We start from the raw sequence: 19,648 nt of genomic DNA, 5'->3' as shown, positions 1-19,648 counted from the left end.
TGCCTATATAACTAGTAAAAAAATGTATTTGCCCATGGAACAAAAAATTTACTAAATTTAGCAAACACACATATATATATATATATATCTATGAGTTGTGATTTTCTACGCCCCCACTGACATACGCTCCCTTATGTGGCATGGGCTAGAACCACAAATCTTTTTCTTGGGATACACAACTACACATCTCCATAAATATGTACAACTATGTATCTCATGAAAAAAGATCTGTGATTCTGGCCATGGCACGTCACAGGTGTATGTTAGACAGTTAGAGAGGGGGGCGGGTGTCAGAAAATCAATATTTATAATATATTAAATTGTAGTAATTTGGATTACCTTGTGATGCAGACATGAAGATTGGTATTTAAATAAGAGAACTGAAACTATTATAATATTTGATTAATGAAAATTATTCATAATAAACTATATCCATATAGTGAAAAGGATTTTTTAGGAGTCCTACACTCCAAGTAATATCCCTCTTTGTCCTAGTAACAGGTCATCTAGTACCAAGTACACCTTATTTAAAAACTCATCCATATAAGCCTTGGGGTGGTTCAATGACAATTTCGAATCCAATAAACGATAAGAGTTCATAGGTTGTGTGTTCGATACTTAGTATAAGCAATATTTTCTCAGGACCACTCACGAGGGTGTTCCCTCACTTACCTGGTGCGTGTGATGTGTAGGCGTTGCATGTGCCCGGGGGAGAGTCCCATATGCCTTGGTTTCGGTCCTACCTCATCCAATCCCCCTAGTCGGACATAAGTCCAGTCACCTCTGCTATCAACACACAAAAAAAAAAAAAAAAAAAAAAAACTCATCTATATAATCCATATGTATGATAGTGCATCTAAAAAGAAAAATAATTTCCATATCAACTTCTTTTTCTTGATCAGCGGATGTGTGCATTGGTTGTGACACTGCCCTTTTTCTTCAAAAAATAGTAAAAAATAAATAAGATCCACTCCATCATCATTATCCTATTATTTTCTTTTTTCTTTCACCAGTCCTTCTTCAACCTATTGTACTCCTTATGTACTGTTTGATTTAAATAGAGTCAGGGAGTGATTTGCACACCTAAGCTATAAAAGAAAACATGAGAGAGTTGGAAGGAGAAAAGCCTAGAGAAAGAGTCTAATTACACTACATACTACATTGGCTGCCTTCTTGATTTTCTCATTGTTCTTCTTCTTCTTCAATGGCTTAAGAGATGATTTTAGAGAGGATGAGTATCGGATAGAATTTGAGTGGAATTTCAAGGCTAAGGATTTAATGATGGACACCTTGAGAACCCACACCCCCCCGCCCCGTGGGAAAAAAGTCCAAATTTGACGGTCCTAGGCTATCAAATTTCATAAAATTCAATAGACTAAGAGATCGAATTGGTGTCAAATTTTTTTCCAATGAGTCGAAATTGTCAAATTAAGAAAGGTTGGGAGAATTTTGACAGGTCTAAGACGTCAAATCTGGGAACATCAAGAAATTTGACGGTCCTAAACCGTCAAAATTCAATTTCTAAAATTCGTGGGCTTGTCCCATCAATTTTTTCTGTCCCCCCCCCTGTAAGACTTTGGGCGAGAGAATTTTAAAATCCCCAAGTTAATTAGGTTTATTTGTAAAAGTAATATGAAAGTGAACTTCATTTAGCCACTGATCAAATGAATCTTCATGATAATTTATTACTTTATGTCTCTTACTAATCATGATTATCAAAGGTTAGAATAGAAAATTGTCTTCAAGATTTCTAATTAAATCTTTAAAGAGTAGGATGGACCATATCCAAGTAGCTTTCGATAACTGATAGAATTACATTGAGGAGGAGCCTTAATGATCATTTATCACTTTATGTGTCTTAACAAACTAATGGTTCGGTGGAAAATTCACGCGAAGAACATTTTAGAGCTCCTTTGATGTCACAAAGACCCAATCCTTTGCATTCCCAAAGTTGTCCAAATCCTAACCCCGCCTTTTAATTACACTAAAACCTTAGAACTTATTGAAGTATTTTTATTGAAATTGGGGTAAAAAGGTGTTTTTCTTTTAAATAAAATAGTGTTAAGTAGGTAAAATTACTGGATTAAAAATGAAAGAAAAAAAGACAAGTGTCCAAGGCCCTAATAAAACTCAAATTTGGAAAGCCAAGTGGCACGAGGGGGACCATCTTTTAAAACAATGTATTATGGTCGGACCCAAATATGCATATGGGCTTTTGACTGAGTTTTGGGCCTAATATAGTTCAATGTTCTTACATTTCTTTTATTTCTTAATTGAGGTACGTCCACGGATCCCCACTAATTCCATTATAAAGAGAAAACTCTCTGTTACAAATAATATCATTTCATCAAATAATGAGAAATATATACCTCTAATAAAACATAACTAAGATTAGGATAATATTGGTGAAATTACGAAAAATACCTTTAGAAAAATTTATTTCAGTGGGCTTCACCCGAACCCCCATCTTCCATCAAGGGGAACAACACTCTTTGTCCTTGTGGACCCGTACTATAAGCTTTACAAATCATAACAATTAACAACAAATTTATTATTGTCATTCATGTTGTTAATTGAGATTTTATTTTGATGAAAAGTAATATCAAACAACTGTAAATTAATAAGATTGAAAGATTTATGAATATATTATTTATTTATTTATAAAATCCTAAAATCAATTTAAGTCCAGTTCGATCCCATTTAAGTCAAGCTTGGATTTAGTTGACTTAGGTGAATTTGATCATTCAGTTAGCCTAATATCAAGCTTCTTGTCAGCCTATATACAGTCACATGCCAATCATCCATCAAAGATTTCAATAATAAGTTATATAGGAAAATATGAATAAGAGGATTACAGCTTTGATTTCTTTTCAATGAATGTAACTTGTTTTAGGATATATAGTGAAATCAAAGTACTGGGAAACTATTACTTGTATGTTTGGGAGAGAGTGATAGAAATCCTAAATGTGATTTCTTTTCAAACATAGTTAATCGCTCTCATCTCATTTGTGACGTAAATTTAATCGAACCAAGTAAATCTTGTTGTGTTTCTTTTAAAAAAATAAAATAAAAACTTAATGAACCAGGACAAATGGATTTCTTTCTTAGAACATTTTGGGTGGTAACTTAAGGGTCATGTTAGTAAACTTCTTCTATCTGAATGTTTTTTCATCATTTTCAATCATCGACGTTGACCTTTTACAGAAATCAAGATCAACAATTGTAAAATGTAAATCTCAACATGAATTATGGAGATTGACCTCAATGGCTTGAATGGTCTCCACAATTTGAGTTTGATAATTTATAAGGAAGGGGCATTAAGAAAGAAAGATTTTACTAACTCATTGTTAACTATCACCCCAAAGTCAAGGTGCATTTAGAAAATAATTAAGTCGTTACCATAGAATCCTTAAAGTAATTTCCCCCTTTCAAACATATATCTTGTGAATTTTTTGAATTTTATCAGAGCATTAGATTAGGTTGTATTGTATTACGGTGTAACATTATAAACTTTGGAACCCCAATGAGACGGCTCCATGGCAATTTTGAATCCAATAAATGCTGAGAGTCCATAGGTTGTGTGGTCGATACCCAGTATAAGCAATATTTTCTTGGGGCCACCCACGTGGGCATTCCTTCTCTTACATGGTGTGTGTGATGTGCAGGTGTTGCATGTGCCCGGGAGAGGGTCCCATATGCCTTGGCTCCAACCCTGGCTCATCAGGTCCCTCGTTATCATAAAATGTAAAATAAAAAACAAAAAATTACAAACTCAGGCCATGTTACAATATAATCTAATCTACATATAATACTCTAATGGGTTACACATTCACATTTAGATTATTAAAAAATTAAAATAGCTAAGAAAGATCAAAGATCATCACTTAATATAGAATGGATATGACACACAGAAATGAGGCCCACAACGTAGAATTTAATGATTCCTGAAAGTGACATGGGCATGACGTAAAGGTTTCATGATGACTTCAAGCACACACATGACACACCTCTTCACGGGTGAGACCCAAGTGACAGACTAGAAATTGCACTAAAACATCTCTACAAATCCTAAAAAGCATTGATACGCCATTAAATTCAATCCCCATCTGTGATTGACCACACAATACTTTGCAGACTCTCTGTGTCTATGAGAATTAAGGTTGGTTTGTTTTGTATGAATTTGGGAAGTGAGGAACAATAAGAACAAAGCCAATAAAGTAGAGCCTGAGAGAGATAGAGATAGAGAGACCCATTTGTAGCTTAAGTCCTAGGGTTTTGTTTATGTTCTTTCTCTATCTTTTCTGTCTTAGAGAGATATAGTTGGATTGGTGTGCAGTGCCCTTTTCTTGTTTTGTAAGTCATGTTGATGACCCTCCAATGGATTTCAATAGTCAAACTTAAAAATAACCATTGTTATTAGAGAGAGAGAGAGAGAGAGAGAGAGAGAGAGTTATTTATTTTGATTTTCATGGGTTTAGGCGTGTTGGTTTGTGTTTGTGTTTTTGAATCACAAACAAACAAACTCATATTTTCTATACTGACCCTCTCTTTCTTGAAAAGGACATATCAATCCTCATCTTTTTAAGTGACAATCGTACCCTCTAGTCTTATCTTTTGCTGCACAAGTTCAAGTATAAATTGAAGGACGACAGACATACCTTATACCTTCTCCTTACTTATTCTCATGGCAACAATGCAACATGGGTCTAACTCAAGAGCCATGATGGACTACAAAGCTCCACCTTTTAGAGCAATTCGGGTTCTACCCACCATGGCTAAGGTGATGTTTTTGGTAGGTCAAGGCTGCAAAACAACATGATGAAGTTCTTGGTGGTATCTTTTCTGAGCTTTTTCTTAATTCTTCCTTTTGTTCTTGAAGGAAGTTTTTCTTGACTTTGCAAGACCAATAATGTAGTACTTTACATTGTGACCACATTATACATCCTTCATTAGGCTTTGTTTGCAAGCTTTTGGTGCCTTGCTTGTAGTAGTTTCTCTCTACCTTCTATCCCTCCTGAGCTCTCTCTCTCTCTCTCTCTCTTTTGTATCTTTGAAAAGTTTTTTTTCTTTTTCTATCCTTTTTAGATGAAGAGTACAGTGGTTTAAGAGTAGCTCTCTCTCTCTCTCTTGTGTGTGTATATATGAAAAGTCTTTTTTTTTTTTTTCCTATTTATAAGAGTACATGTATTTTCATTTAGTTTGTGATTGAGATTCCATGAAAACCTTTTAGGACCTTTTCATTTTGTTTTACAGATATATAAGTATTTGCAGCATTTGATGAAGTTAAATATTATTAGCTCCATTTGAAATTTTAAACATTCATGATAATAAGATACACAGAATATTTAATGAGTGATGCTTTATGAAGCACCATATAAAATAAAATAAAAAGTTACTATTGCCACACCACAATATGAGAGGATTCAAGAGTTAAAAAAAAAAAAAAAAATCAGTATCATCAGATGAATCATAACAACCGTCCCATCTATCAATTTCTTCTTCTTCTTCTTTAAGATGGCTGAAAATAATTGCTACAGTCCAAGATTGACTGATCAGTTTGACCTTTTGACCTGTGGGTCCCACCTTGGAAAGGAAGAAAAAAACTGAATTTTTGTCTTTGATGATGAATGGGGATCATTCAGAAATGAATTAATAGAGATATTCTATTGCCACATCGACTTTTACTAAGAGCACCCTAAGATGAGTGCTAATTCTTTGTCATTATCATATGAATTGGAGTGCTTTTACTAAATATAAAAAAAAAAAGTTGGTGTGGCAATATAATCTTTCATGTAAATTTAATTTTCGAGTTACCTCCCTGAACAATGTGGCATATTTGAATTGCCTACTTTCAGATTTGACCTTGATGAAATTAAAAAGAGTGAGAATCCTGTATAAATGGGAGTTGGGTGATTAATTCACTTGCCGTCACTTTACACCAAAAATCAAATTTATTGATAAGATCAAGCCATTGGAATCATGGTTTTAAATCTCGTCAGAGACCGAGATGTATCGAACAACGAGACATATAAACAAATCAAACATATCGGACGAGATTTAAAATCAGAAAACTCGTCTGAGACGACTTGATCTCGTTCATGAACAAGATGAGATATCAAAACGAGTTTTAAAATCATGATTCGGATACTTTTCATAGTCAAATAAACGACCCACACACCAATTATCAGAAAAGATCAAAACTCACCACTATTTTAAAAAAAATTGGATAAATTTGACAGTTAGAGCTAACCAATTTATTGCAGATTCTACTCTCAGGGTCTTTATTATTTGGTGGGAAGATTAATGGAAAAATAAAATTCTCACAATTCTCTCTTGTATCACTGTTAATTTTCCAGAAAAAAATTTCTCTCCAAAGAGTGAATTTCCCCATCTGTTCTGGTACACAACCCTATTCCACCCTAGTCGTGCTGGAGTAACATTGAAATTGACATCGTTTGGGATATTTGGTGTGAACACAACCATAGATGCTTCTCACTCATATCTCGATGGACAACATCTATGGTTCTATAGACATATCCACATCAGCAATGTCTGAAACGATGTCAGTTTCAATTTTATTCAGTATTTCCCATTCCACCCCGTACCAAAACCAACTCGAATTTGACATTCTCTTACATGCAATGAAAGACCTACATTTATTGAACAAATTCATAATCGATATGACCTTTTTCCACCGAAAATTGATTTTCTAGAGAAAATGTCTTCTCCATAATCACAGATTCAGTAATTACAAACTGTTGTTTTTTTACTGCCACCATAAGATGCAAAAACCATCAACTGTAATACTCACCTTACTTCGCCAGTACATTTAATATTGAGAAACAAAAGGACTTCTCTAACCTCAAACGACATCGACATTGTTCTGTCAAACATATAGATAAGATGGAAAAAAAACCAAAAACAAACAAATGTTTCCTAGGGATCAGTATAAATTTTCTATTCCGACAAAGATCTGGAGAAGGTTCAGTGAAGTTGGATGACAACCAAGCCAAGCTCGAAACCTTGTCGATAAAAATTAAACCTGCATTTTCAAATTTCGAAATAAACTCCACGTTCAATATACGCAAATAATCTACATTAATTTTTTCGATTATTAAACTCATTTCCTTTTTTCTTTTTTCTTTTTTTGTTTGTTAAACTTAATTTCTTTGTATTCAAGCTGCAAGGACGAGCACTTTAATAGTTCCTTGACTATTTGCAGTTAACATTGTTGGGCTATCGCTCTTCCAACACACGGCACTAATGAAGTATGATCCTGCATCGTCATCAGTATCATCCAAGTCAGATGAACCAAATTTATGCCAAGCTGCAGGTTTTGAGATTGCCTGCAAATGAATTGCAAAATTGGGTAAGTTCAAGAGCATAAGAAGCATATATTAAGGTCGGCTTCTTCAATGTTATTTGCTAACCTTGTGGTACACAAATACTTCGTTTGTTTCGCTGCCACAAGAAATATATTCATTGCTGACTGAAAGACCCACAAAGTTCTTCTCGTTTGAGTGGCCTCTAAATGTTCGTACCTGGAAGGCATATTCCACAACAGACATAAGAAAGTGGATCAAATATTAGTTTTCATAACTTTCTCGGTAATTTCAAAGCTTAAGACAATATATCAGGGAGTTGAGGATAAAGTTAAAAATGAGAGATGAAGAACCAAGAAGAGATTTTTTTTCTTTTTTTACAAAAAATAAATAAATTAGCAACCAATAACAATTCTTTTACTTTGCATAATTAAGCTATTAATGGTGAAGGTAGTAAGACTACATGCCTGGCTTAAGATATGGACCAAGATATAAGGGAATTGGAACCTGATAGTTGGGATAGGTTTAAGGTGTGATGATAATAATGATGGATGCAGTTGGGATAAAGCATAAGATGTGGGGATGATAGATGAATGATAAAATGCAAGTCGTGTTGCAGACGCAACTATTTGGGATAAGGTGCAGAAGATGATGGATAATGAATAGAAATAGCCACCTAAATGAAGCTTTTTACTGGAAGTGACTATTGGAATTCATGGAATGCTTGTTGCCCAACTCAATCAATGTTTAACATTTGAACAAGTTTCTTTCTACAACAATAACAAAACCTTAATCCCATATATCTGTGGAAGAATAAACTACAATAAAAAAAAAATCATGGTTAAGCCCAAGAATTTCTTAGGCAAAAGAACTTACTGCCAAATTTTCCTTTACATCCCACAACCGCAATGTGCTGTCGGTAGATGCAGATGCAAGCTCATTGTTAGACAAGAATTTCACATATGAAACAGCTTTTCTGTGTCCACTGAAAACATGGAGTGGAACACTGACGTTTCTCAAGTCATAATAGTGAATGTGATGATCTGCTGAACCAACCTGTAATGCCAAAAATTTGGCCTTCTTAGAAAAATTAGTTTTTTTACAGCTCTAATTCAAAATAAAAAAAGAAAACAAATTACAAGTTTTATACAGAAGAGATCCAGGAAAGAGAGAACAGCCATACAAAGATGTGCCTAGGATCATACCGCCACATAATAGCTAGAACCGGGGTTATATTTGACACAGCAGATATTTGCTTTCATGTCAATGTTGAGTACGCTTGCTTCCTGCTTCGTGCACCAAACTTTGACCTGTTTGTCACATTGAACACAATCATGCACCATGAGTTTAACTTACACTGGAAACAATCCAATTAAATTCTATGCTTGCAGACAAGCCATTTAGAATTCCTTGTTCTTGGGCATCAAAGCCAAGACATAGATGTGTGTGTTTTAATATTCTTAAACACCAATAAATTTCCAAGACTCCCATGTGCTTAAAAAAGTAAATACTTGGCTGACACAATGGCCAATGTTAGCATATCAAGAAAAAAAAATATGAGGCTTTCTTGGCTCTCTCTGGCCATGTATTATCTTTTTTGTTTTCCTTTGCTTTTGAGTTATAGATACTGTTACACCTAGCCCTGCCAAACTGGGAAGCTCGAGATTTTATTTTACATGTTTTGTTATAGAATACCTTGCAATCATCGCTACCAGACACAAGCATTGATGGTTCAGTACGTGAAAAATCAACACTCCAAGCTCGTTTTTCATGCTCTTCATATTCCATCACACTCTAAAAACCAAATAGCAGTATTAGAATAAGTAAACTCGTTGGAAAGGATCATGGCAAGGACATACCATAGAACAAGTACGTGAATCATGAATGAGAAGAAAAAACTTCATTGAAAGAAATTACCTGCCGAGTTGTAACATCCCAAACAGTTACTATCCCTTCATAATCACTGCTAGCTATATGGTTTTTAGTGTACTTGTTCCAACTCAGGCAACTAAGTTTGGACCGCGTGGACATCTCTACAATGGGACAGTGTACATCTGCAGGTTCATTTACCACCTGAAAAGCACTCAAACAAGCTAAGTTCAATCAAGGGGTTGAGTATTTTTGTTTCCTTAACATTCAGGTAAATCTCTAGTCTAAGAATTATAGCCAGAAGTGCAGAACCAATATTAATGAGTCCCAATAATGAAGTTTCTTGGATTATATCAACAGAAGAATGATCCAAACAACCAGAAGGAAATTTAGGTAAAGTTTCAAGCAAATCTTCAAATATCAGGTGATTGCAATCATTTGATTTTTGATAATTAAGATCTCACCACGGAACCCACAAGCATCAATAACCTGTTGTAATGGCCATAGCAGCCAACCATCAACTAGCATAACAAAGCATTGTAATGGTAAAAAATGGCCACTGTATCTATCTTCTGTTTCTAGTTTTACTATTTAAATAAATATAAATATATGGGAAAGATGAATCTATGTGTTTTGCATAGGGAAACTTCCCTATGCTCGGTATGATTCGATGCCAAACAGCATACTTCCAGTGATACTACCCTCGTGAATGTTTGTCCAACCACTCATGAAACTTCACCATAAAATAAGCCTGATTTGTGGTTCCTAACAATCAGATGGAAGTACTTTAGTCATTATGAGCACCAACCCAATGCTAGGTCTTGAAGCCCAAGAAGGTTAGTCACAGATATCTACCACTGGAATTTCAAAATGGGCTGATTTCTGGGTAATAGGTTCATCAAGAATGGATCAAACATTCATGTGGTCAGTGGGGTAAAAAAGCTCCCTTAGCACAAACCAAGCTATTCATATATATAAAACTTGTGGTATATCCGTGCGTGTATACATACACATTATTTTCACACTTAACTCTGCAGTATAACATGAGGCGTTGCCAAAAACACTTGTCCACATGATTGTCAGGCCAATTACAGCCAGGTGAAACATTCATTTGGCCTGCCGACCAAATAAGTTTTCAACCCAATCCTTTGCTGAAATTAGCAACAAAAATCAGCTCAATTGATGATTCCTAGCCATTGAATTTGAGCATTTTCCACCATGAACCAGAGCCGTGTGTAAAAACATTAAGGTTTCAAGTCCTCCATGGAAAATGCTCAATAAGACAGCTAAAGTCACCTATCAAACTGATATTTGGGGGGGTTAAACATTATGGGATCAGTGTGCCCAAAGAAAGATCCACCAAATAATATTTGGCATGATAGATACAGGAGACGGTATTTGTGACCCACATCTCAGATTTTTGTTTTGTTTTGTTTTTGCAATCTCTCATGTATGCACACACTACTTTTCATGTTTGAATAATGCTTATAATGATGACGATAACAATAGCTTAAAATCAATAAGTTAATTAAAAAAATTGCGAACAAAGATTTAACATATTATCAGTAAAGTGTCGCATTCTAAGACTTAAAAGTAATTAAATACCGAATTTCCATTTGGTAATTATCAGATAATACTTGAATCAAAATGAAAAAAAAAAAAACTTCTGAAAAAGGCTTACCGAGGAAAATTCAAAAACCTTAATGCGCCGGGAAACTCCAGCTGTTGCAAAAAACTCATCATCACGATCAAATTCTATGCTGCATTAAAATATATGACAATTTACAGGTGTCACCCACTTTAACTATTACAGGAGACAAAAGATTGTAAAAGCGGAGGGAGGGTGGGGGAGATGAACAGAAGCAGACACTACATGAAGCTAGAGGATTAAAACAAATCTGAAGATTCTTAGTTGTTAATTTCTCTCAAGCATAAAAATAAAATAAAATAAAATTATGGATAGGAAGACAATAAGACAAGTTTACCAACAGCATACTGGATGCCTGGTGCACATGATCAATCCCACCTAATGCATCTACCACACAAAAATCAATAGATCAGATGATAATATTCACTCATTCTATGGATCTCCTTTTTCCAGAAACTAATGATCTTTAATCCCACAGTTTGGACTTGGAATACTAATGAAGGTGCAAGTATCATAATTAAAGAACCCCATCAGTTGAGTCATGACCTGGCTAAGTAAAACTAATATTCAAGATTACCAAATCAACTAGATGAAGTAGGGCAGTATCTTGAAGGAATTTGAAGATGACTTCGCCATAAAATTTAAAGCCATTTTGAAAACAGCTCTTTGCAGGACCAAATAGAAGTACATTATCATGGAAGAAGCAGAGAGAATGTAAACCTCAAGTTTGGTGTGAGAGCACATTTAGAAACCAAACCTAACAAGATGAGGGTATCATTAAGGATTTAGATTATGGAAGGATAGTTGTTGACTCTCTTTCCCATGCCAATTAGAGTAAAAGACTAAAATGAGGCCAGTAAGCATGAAGGTTACAGCTTGCTTAGTCGCTATATCTACACATGTAGATACAAGAGACTAATATGTTTGCCTATTGAACAAAAAAGTAAGGACCCATAAGAAGATTTTCTGATCCTCAACATACTTCCCTTCTAAAATCTGCTTGTTCCTCTACTTCCATAAACCCTAAAAATTGTGAATGAAGAAGGCTTACACAAAGTTCTTCTGCGTGACCTAAAATGTGAAGAGATCCAACTATGGCATAGGAGGACTAATTTAGAGGAAACCCAAATGACATTCAAAAGATAGATGAAGTGGTACCAAATGGTTAGCAAAACTAAAATTGATAAGAATGTGATCCACAAACTCAAAGGTCAAAGCTGATTTTGAAAACGAACAAAGCTTCACAATAGACAAAGATATGAGGTTAAGGTGTCTGACCTGATGAAAAGAACAACTTAGGAAGGATCTCTAGCTCCCCAAATGATGAATCCTGCTAAAAGGTATCTATCGGATAGAGCCAAAGATTGATAGAAAGATTTTACTAAAAAAATTCCATTGTGATTCTTCATCTAAGCTATGGCATCCTTATTCCTAAGATAAAATTGTGGTATCTGAAAAGTGCTTGATGATGCAAACAACATAATCAACCTCCCAATCATTAAAGTTCCTCCAAAAACCAAAGTCCCAATAGATATCACCCTTAAAATTCACCAAAAATATGGACAAGAAGATTTTTCTTATCCAAAATAGAATACAACTCACCAAATTGGGATATAAGAGAGGACTCACCACACCAACACTCTTCCCATAAATGGACTCTGTCACCTTTTCCTACTCCTAAAGCTATCTTCTTTATGAATTCTTCAGGTAAAACAACATGCACATTCTTCATCTTTTCACAAGAATTCTCCATTATACATTCTTCATCTTTTCCCAAGAATTCTCCATTATTTTCCCCAAGTAAAAATAGTATCTTCCAAGTTTGACCTCCATAACATGTAGCCAAATCGATTATCTAATATCATTGCTTCTTGTCTCAACCCTTTCTTCCACCACTCATAATTTTAAAGTGAAGTATGATTTGAGCCTAGAGGACTAAAAAATTCCAGTCCATGACTGTCTGGAGGGAGACTCACTCATTGTTTGGGTATCTATGAAGGAACCACGAAGAGTAGTTAACAGACTAACTCAAAGGTATTAGAAGGCATTTTGGTACTTTGTACATTTGACCTTTGTATATTCATACTCTTAGACGTATCAATGGAGATGCAAACTCAATAACCAACAAACCATTTTATCCATGAGATTGCGAACTAATTAGCCAAAGGAGTTAACAGGTCATCGATGCATAATTGTACAAAGTAAGCTCCTAGTAGCTTCCTTTCTTTCTCTTTTGACATAATTTTTCCAAGGGAAAATTATGGAAAAAAAACCAAATAAAAAAATTATTTTCCAAAAAGAATATAATTTACTGTAAATTATGAAAAAAGGGTAATAAATCGGTCATTCAATGGCCGGCCCTCTCCTCTTTCTCTCTCCTGAATTTTTTTTTTTTAAATCGAATTAGAAAAAATTTGGCCATTAAATGGCCGTCCATTTTCTCTCCTTCTCTCTCTCTCCTGAATTTTTTTATAAATAAAATCAAATTTAAAGGCCATTAAATGACCGCCCATTACTCCCTCTCCTCTTCTCTCTCTTCTCTCTAAGAACGAAAAAAATTTGGCTTCTTCACCATTATCAATCACAAGCTAAGGTAAAATCGAATTTTTTTTCCTTTTATAAACATCATCTCAAGATCTTGATTTCTTTTATAAACATCAAGATCTTGATCATAAGATCTTGAACTTAAGATCTTGATCTTATGATCTTCATCATAAGATCTTGAACTTATTATCTTCATCTTATGATAAGATCAAGATTTTAAGATCTTGATTTCTTTTATAAACATCAAGATCTTGATTAAGCTAGACAATATTTTTTTCATGGAAATAATTCAAATCCAAAAAAAAAAGAAGTAAAAAAATATTTGTTTTCGCTTCATCTACAAGCCTAAGGCATTGGATCATGTGTTTGGATGCCCAGATGGGAACTCACGATCCTTAGTAAGATTGCAAATCTTATTATGTTAGTCAAGCTAGACAATCTCAAGAATAAAAAACTGTTTTCAACTCTCTTTGACGTTTTCTATATAATCTATAGAGAAAGAGAAGGGAAGAGAGAGGAAAGAGAGGAGAGAAGAGGGAGTATGGCCGATCATTTAATGGCCTTTAAATTCAAATTTTTTTAAAAAAAATTCAGGAGAGAGAAAATCGAATGGCCAATTTTTTTTTATTCGATTTAAAAAAAAAATTAGGAGAGAGAAAGAGAAGAGGGCTAGCTATTCAATGGCCGATTTATTACCCTTTTCATAATTTACAATAGATTATATTCTTTTTGAGAAATAATTTGTTTTTTTGATTTTTTTTTTTCATAATTTTCCCTTTTTCCTACCACCAATAAAATAAAAAAGTAGCTTCCATGGTCAGCCTTCAAAAATGCCTTGAGTCATTGGAATCATTGGAGTCGCCCAAGTTCTTTTACGATTAGCAAGCCAACCAAGTCACCAGTGACTCAATCGAGTCATGGCATTTTCAGTAGAAGGGAACCAAAGACCGACATATTCTAATAATGGTCGGTAATAGCCACTTCTAAATTATTGGACATTCAACTAAAGTTTGAGGTGCAATCAAAACATTGAATCAAATCACCCAAATTAGCAGACTCAGCCAATTCTTTAGTTTCAAGTGTTATAATCATCAGATGTGCACTTAGACAAGATGCACTAACAAAATCAAGACACAGTGAGGTATATACTACTTTTCACTTCACCTTGACACAATGTTGGCTGAGTGAAACAGATCTCCGTGCCTGAGTTCTGCAATTACCCTCAAACGACTGATTGAAACAAGCAGATAAAAAACAATAAACAAATTAGAAGTTGAAGGGAAGCCACACAACTAAGAAGCAACAAGTAAAAAAATATACATAAACTATGTTGTTCATCATGAAACCTGTATCGTGTAAAGGTAGTCAGTACGGAATGGAAATCTTCAAGACCTGCATGGTAACCTTCTCTGCTTGTAGCATTTATGCCACTTTCTTCTTGTTTATGTGATTGGTTGACCCAATTTCTTCGCTTTTGCAAGTAACACTCTTGTAGGTCATTGAACTGTAAAAATAATTAGCATAGAATTTATCCTAAATAGCTTTAAATCGGAGCTGAAAGTAGATATATACCACTCATAAGGGCCACATGACCCTAACTTAATCACCCAAGGGCCAAAGGAGCCATTAAAAGATTCAGTATGTACAAATAGCAAAGCAGCACTAACGGAGCAGATGACCAAAAAATAGAAATCTCTTATTTCAGAAATAGACAGGATCAGATGTTAGATGACCAAAAACATCACGGAATTCTAATGAACCATTTTCCATAGAGTCCAACTACCCTTACTAAGTTAGTAAGGATTTCACTCTCATTAGGGGTCCTTGGGCTCACCTTGTGGCATCCAAAAACATGATCCGATGGTTCAGAGTTGTAGACGACAAAATTCTAGGAACTTCGAAAAAAATTCCAAAAAAATGTTATTTTTCACCGTTGAATTTCAATTTTAAGTTTGGGGGTTATGTGGAAGTTCGGTAGCTGTCTATTTTCAAAACCTTGGATCAAGTTCAAAAGAATTGTTTTTTGAATTTTTTTCTTTTGGATCTGAGTTTTTCGAAGAAACATATAGGGCTGTGTTGTTGGATTGCTGATGTGGTAATCCATTTGAGCAAAACAACCCTTAATAAGGCTTGAAATCTTACTAAGGAAGTAAGGAAATTGTTTCTCATTTTCCATATCATTTCTAGCCATCCAAAAGATCACATGGACAAGTCTGGTCCGAGGAAAACGCTTATGAAGGAATACTAAACCACTTAGATGTGTTCCAGGCATCCCACTACGTTGTTGGTGAACTATCTTTATGGCCCACCCCATGAGTACCACGGATTGAATGAGTCTTGATATGGCTGTCATTTATACAAACTATATGATCACCGGTACTAATGGCATGAAACAAAACCTGGTAAGACTTCTAACCTGTGTATGGATCCTCCTTTTTCTTGCTACAGCCAGTCCAGATTGGGTAACATTATGTGGATCTGAACCACTGAATGCATCCTTTCTTTGGAGTCCCTGAGAGCTTGCTTGAGCCTTTACGTCAGGTTTCTTGTTTTGAAAATTTCCTGAACCTAACCCCCCTTGTGAACTACGAGCACTGGACATAAGGCCACTACTGTGCTTATCAATTGAGGAAGGCCGAGCTTTTGTTGCCGCAGGATCATCTAGAAGCATCCGCAATTTCACCGAGTATCTCTCCCTTGTTCGATATAGGTCCATTCTATGTCTCTCGACAGCACTTACATCCTCCTTAATGTACTGGAGATCCGTTTGTATCTACCAAGAAGCAGAAACAAGCAAATTTATGCATCAAGTTTAACTCAGTTGTTTCAACTTCTAACAAAGACATGAGTGCCACCCTTTGTTCCCAACCACAGAAATTATATCAATCAAAAGGATGGAAGAAAATTATGCAGTATTCAAGTTCATGACTATCAACCTCATTTAATTCTTCAAGCTTTTGCTTCCTCAGGCAGTGCAGGAAGTCAAGAAGAATCAGCATATTTGTCTCAGCTTCTTCTTGCTCCATCTTTCTCTTCTTCTCTGCAAGGAGAGACAATAGGCTATCTAGCTCCTTAACCGACACTTCGTAACCCTAAGGATCACAAGAATGCACCACATTTAGATGTTCAGAAATGTCAGCCTGATTTGGTAGAGAAACATATCTAATTGTTAGCTTGAATTGATGTTCTCCAATAAGTTTAGATATGAAATTATAGTATACTAGAGATACTTCCCAAAACTAAAATTGAAAGCATTATCTACTACATTTAGATGGGACATTAAGGTAACTCTCAATTTGGAAGCAGTTACTCATCAAGGAATGTTAATCGTCCACTAGTCAGGACCAAGACACCACAGGTTATTCTATCTAGAGTTTATGAATTTAATCACTTCTCCATTTTTTTTGAATGATAATCCCCTATCTTTTGAGATCTTTCGAAAGATAAATAAATATGGATGCACAAGGCAAAACCAGATTTTAATGGAAGTTATAGACAGCATGAGTTCTGGCGTTGAAGCATCTTGTCATAGGAGGAACGTATCCAAGACAGTGGAACAAACCTAAGAAATGCCTTTGACCACCCTGACACCTAAGCACAAAACTCAGAAAATCTCTGAGGACCCAACATTAATTATCGATTTTGCACCACCATAATATCACCATCAATTTAAGAAGAATTGTATTTGACAGAAATGCAGAGTTTTACAAATCTCTTCATAAAACACTTCATACTAGGAAGAAACGACTAACCTGTTGAAATGCCAGACGAAGATGCTCCACTGGGGATGCAGTCTTTGCTATTTGACGAGCAGTAGTCTTCTTCAATAGCTAAAAAATGTGGTCAAAGAAATCTTATAAAAATAAGCTGTGTGTCAAGGTACCAACCACAATAAAAAGATATTCACAAACAACTAAAAACACAATAATTGATAAGCAAAAATTTAATAAGTATATGAAGCACATTTTCATTTTTGGTTCATAAAGAATTCTCGTCCCAATTCCCAATAAATAATTGATGACTGAGAAAGAATTATAAGAACACAAAAAATGCGAAATTCAATGGCAGATTTCAGGGTACACAAAAACTATTAATCACAACTAAAAATGCAACACTCCATGTTTCTCTAATCCAAGAAACTCAAAACCATAACCAACAAGGGGTTGGTGACACAGCCAGGACCATGCCTCAGGAAGCAGAGGTCCTGAGTTCGAATCACTTCACCCCTTGTTGGCCACCACCCTGGTGTTTTAAAAGGCCAGGTACACAAGGCACATGCTGGAAGTGGTGACGGGTGTGTCCATGGATACCCATGTATAAAAATAAAATAAAAAGAAACTTGAAAACAAGGTGACATGAACTAAGGTTTTGAAAAGTTTTCATTGGCCTGAAAGGAGTTGACCAGTCACCAGATAGAAACACCTTTCTCTAGGATTTACCCGCCTCCATCAGCCTGAGACCACCAAGGTTTCCTTTAGTGCTGATCATTTGGAACTAATTCATGTTGAGACTATATGACTCAATATGCACTGATTCGCCAACAAGCTATTTGATGAGGACACAGGAGTGCTTGGATGCTAGGATATGAGCATTCCTGAGATTAATGCCTTCCAGCTTGGAGAGTACCTACCATATGGATGCCCTTGATGAAAACAAGTCCACTCAATGGAAAAATCTCAAGGACTAGCCTTCCTTAGCCAATATTCACCACGAGATAAAAGCTGAAGTTGATCTAGCACATGTACCCTTCAGCTAGATAACATACTCTAGCATCCAAACACCCCATAAACTTCTTTTATTATTGAAATTCCCTATTTTTCAGAGTGAACATGAATGTGAACTTAATTTTCAGGGTGACCAGACACCTCGACACTAGAGTTCCAGTCTACGTTACTTGAAATGCTGTTTAACAAGCTTCTCAATCAAATCCAGAGTTCCATTCTTCCTTAAACAAATACCCTATTTGCAATTAATAAAGAGTACTGAACCAATCAAAAGTGTTTAAAATTGAATTTCCCATTTTAGACTTCTAATACCAATCACTTGAAATGATTCTTTCAAAGCTACTTCACATTGCACTACAAAAATCACTAATTTTAAAATCCGAAACGACTCAAAAAATAAACAGTCAATCTCAACCAAAATTTCATATGGCTAATCACAACAACATTCCATAAATATATTCAAATATTTTTCCCATCAAATTCAATATCTTAATAAGAAAAATTCAACAAAATTAACTTCTACATCAAATTCAAGCACACTACTAGAACCAATCCAAGATAACATCAGAAAAAGCACAAAAATGCATACATGAAAGTGCCTGAATATTTTAATAATTCATCAAAACAAACAAAAAATCAACATCGAAGAAGAACAAACTTAATAATTCTTTCGAAGCTACTTCACATTGCACTACAAATATCACTAATTTTCAAATCCGAAACGCTCAAACAATAAATAGATGATCTCAACCAAAATTTCACACGAACTAACCAAAACTACATTCAACAAACACAATCAAATATTTTTCCAACATATCTCATCAAATTAAACACCTCCAGAAACAAAATTCCAAAAAAAATAAAATAATAACCTTTACATCAAATTCAAGAACTCTACGACGAAAGTGCCTGAAAAACTTAACAATTCATCGAAATAAACAAAAATCAACACCGAAGAAGAACAAAATCGGACCTTATTAAGGAGAAAATTAGGGAAAAGCTGGTTATTGGTGAGGTAATGGCCGCAACAAGGACAATCATTCTTGTTTTTAAGGTGAGTAATGATGCACATACAGCAAAAACTATGACTACAAGCCGTAAGAAACGCGTCCTTGATGATTTGCATGCAAATCGGACACAAGAAATCCTTCTCCATCTGTACTCCTCCACCTCCCGAACTCACTTCGATCATCTCTGCTGCTTCTGCTGCAGCATCAATGGCCTCTGTTGAAGCACATAGTGTTGTTGGTGGCTGTGGTGGTGGTGGTGTGTTTGATGATGATTTCGCTTCTCCCTTTACGATCGGTACGAGAGCCCCAACTGAGCCCTCGGTCATCATCTTCTCTCTGTAATTCTTCCAATCGAAGAAAGTTAGGGTTTTTATTAGAGAAAAATTGGGGGCTTTGAATTTGAAGAAATCTAGATTTGGAATGAGTGAGAGTGAAGTAAGAGAAGAATCGAGAAGAAGAAAAACGAGTGACAAGCGTCGCTCGTTTTTTGAGTGGTGGTTTCATGGAGAGATAGAGAGAGAAGAAGAGAAG

At 35.2% G+C, this 19,648-nt stretch overlaps 1 protein-coding gene across 1 annotated transcript; it reads right to left on the bottom strand.

Moving 5' to 3' along the window:
* Window positions 1-6,655: 6,655 nt before the first annotated feature.
* COP1 (Transducin/WD40 repeat-like superfamily protein) lies at window positions 6,656-19,648 on the bottom strand. The gene is made up of 13 exons (XM_086420066.1): window positions 19,081-19,648; window positions 17,136-17,213; window positions 16,320-16,475; window positions 15,800-16,156; window positions 14,730-14,887; window positions 14,548-14,613; window positions 10,873-10,951; window positions 9,240-9,395; window positions 9,018-9,116; window positions 8,528-8,632; window positions 8,199-8,378; window positions 7,431-7,541; window positions 6,656-7,346 (listed from the first exon to the last, which is right to left on the bottom strand). Exons 1-13 carry the CDS (start codon window positions 19,444-19,446, stop codon window positions 7,176-7,178), a joined length of 2,082 nt encoding a protein of 693 aa, XP_086276192.1. The 5' UTR covers window positions 19,447-19,648; the 3' UTR covers window positions 6,656-7,175.

The sequence above is a fragment of the Akebia trifoliata genome, chromosome 13, assembly GCF_017979445.1.
Source record: "Akebia trifoliata isolate Shusen 1 chromosome 13, ASM1797944v1, whole genome shotgun sequence".
NCBI classification, from domain to species: Eukaryota; Viridiplantae; Streptophyta; class Magnoliopsida; order Ranunculales; family Lardizabalaceae; genus Akebia; species Akebia trifoliata.
This window is presented reverse-complemented; position numbering and strand designations above follow the sequence as displayed.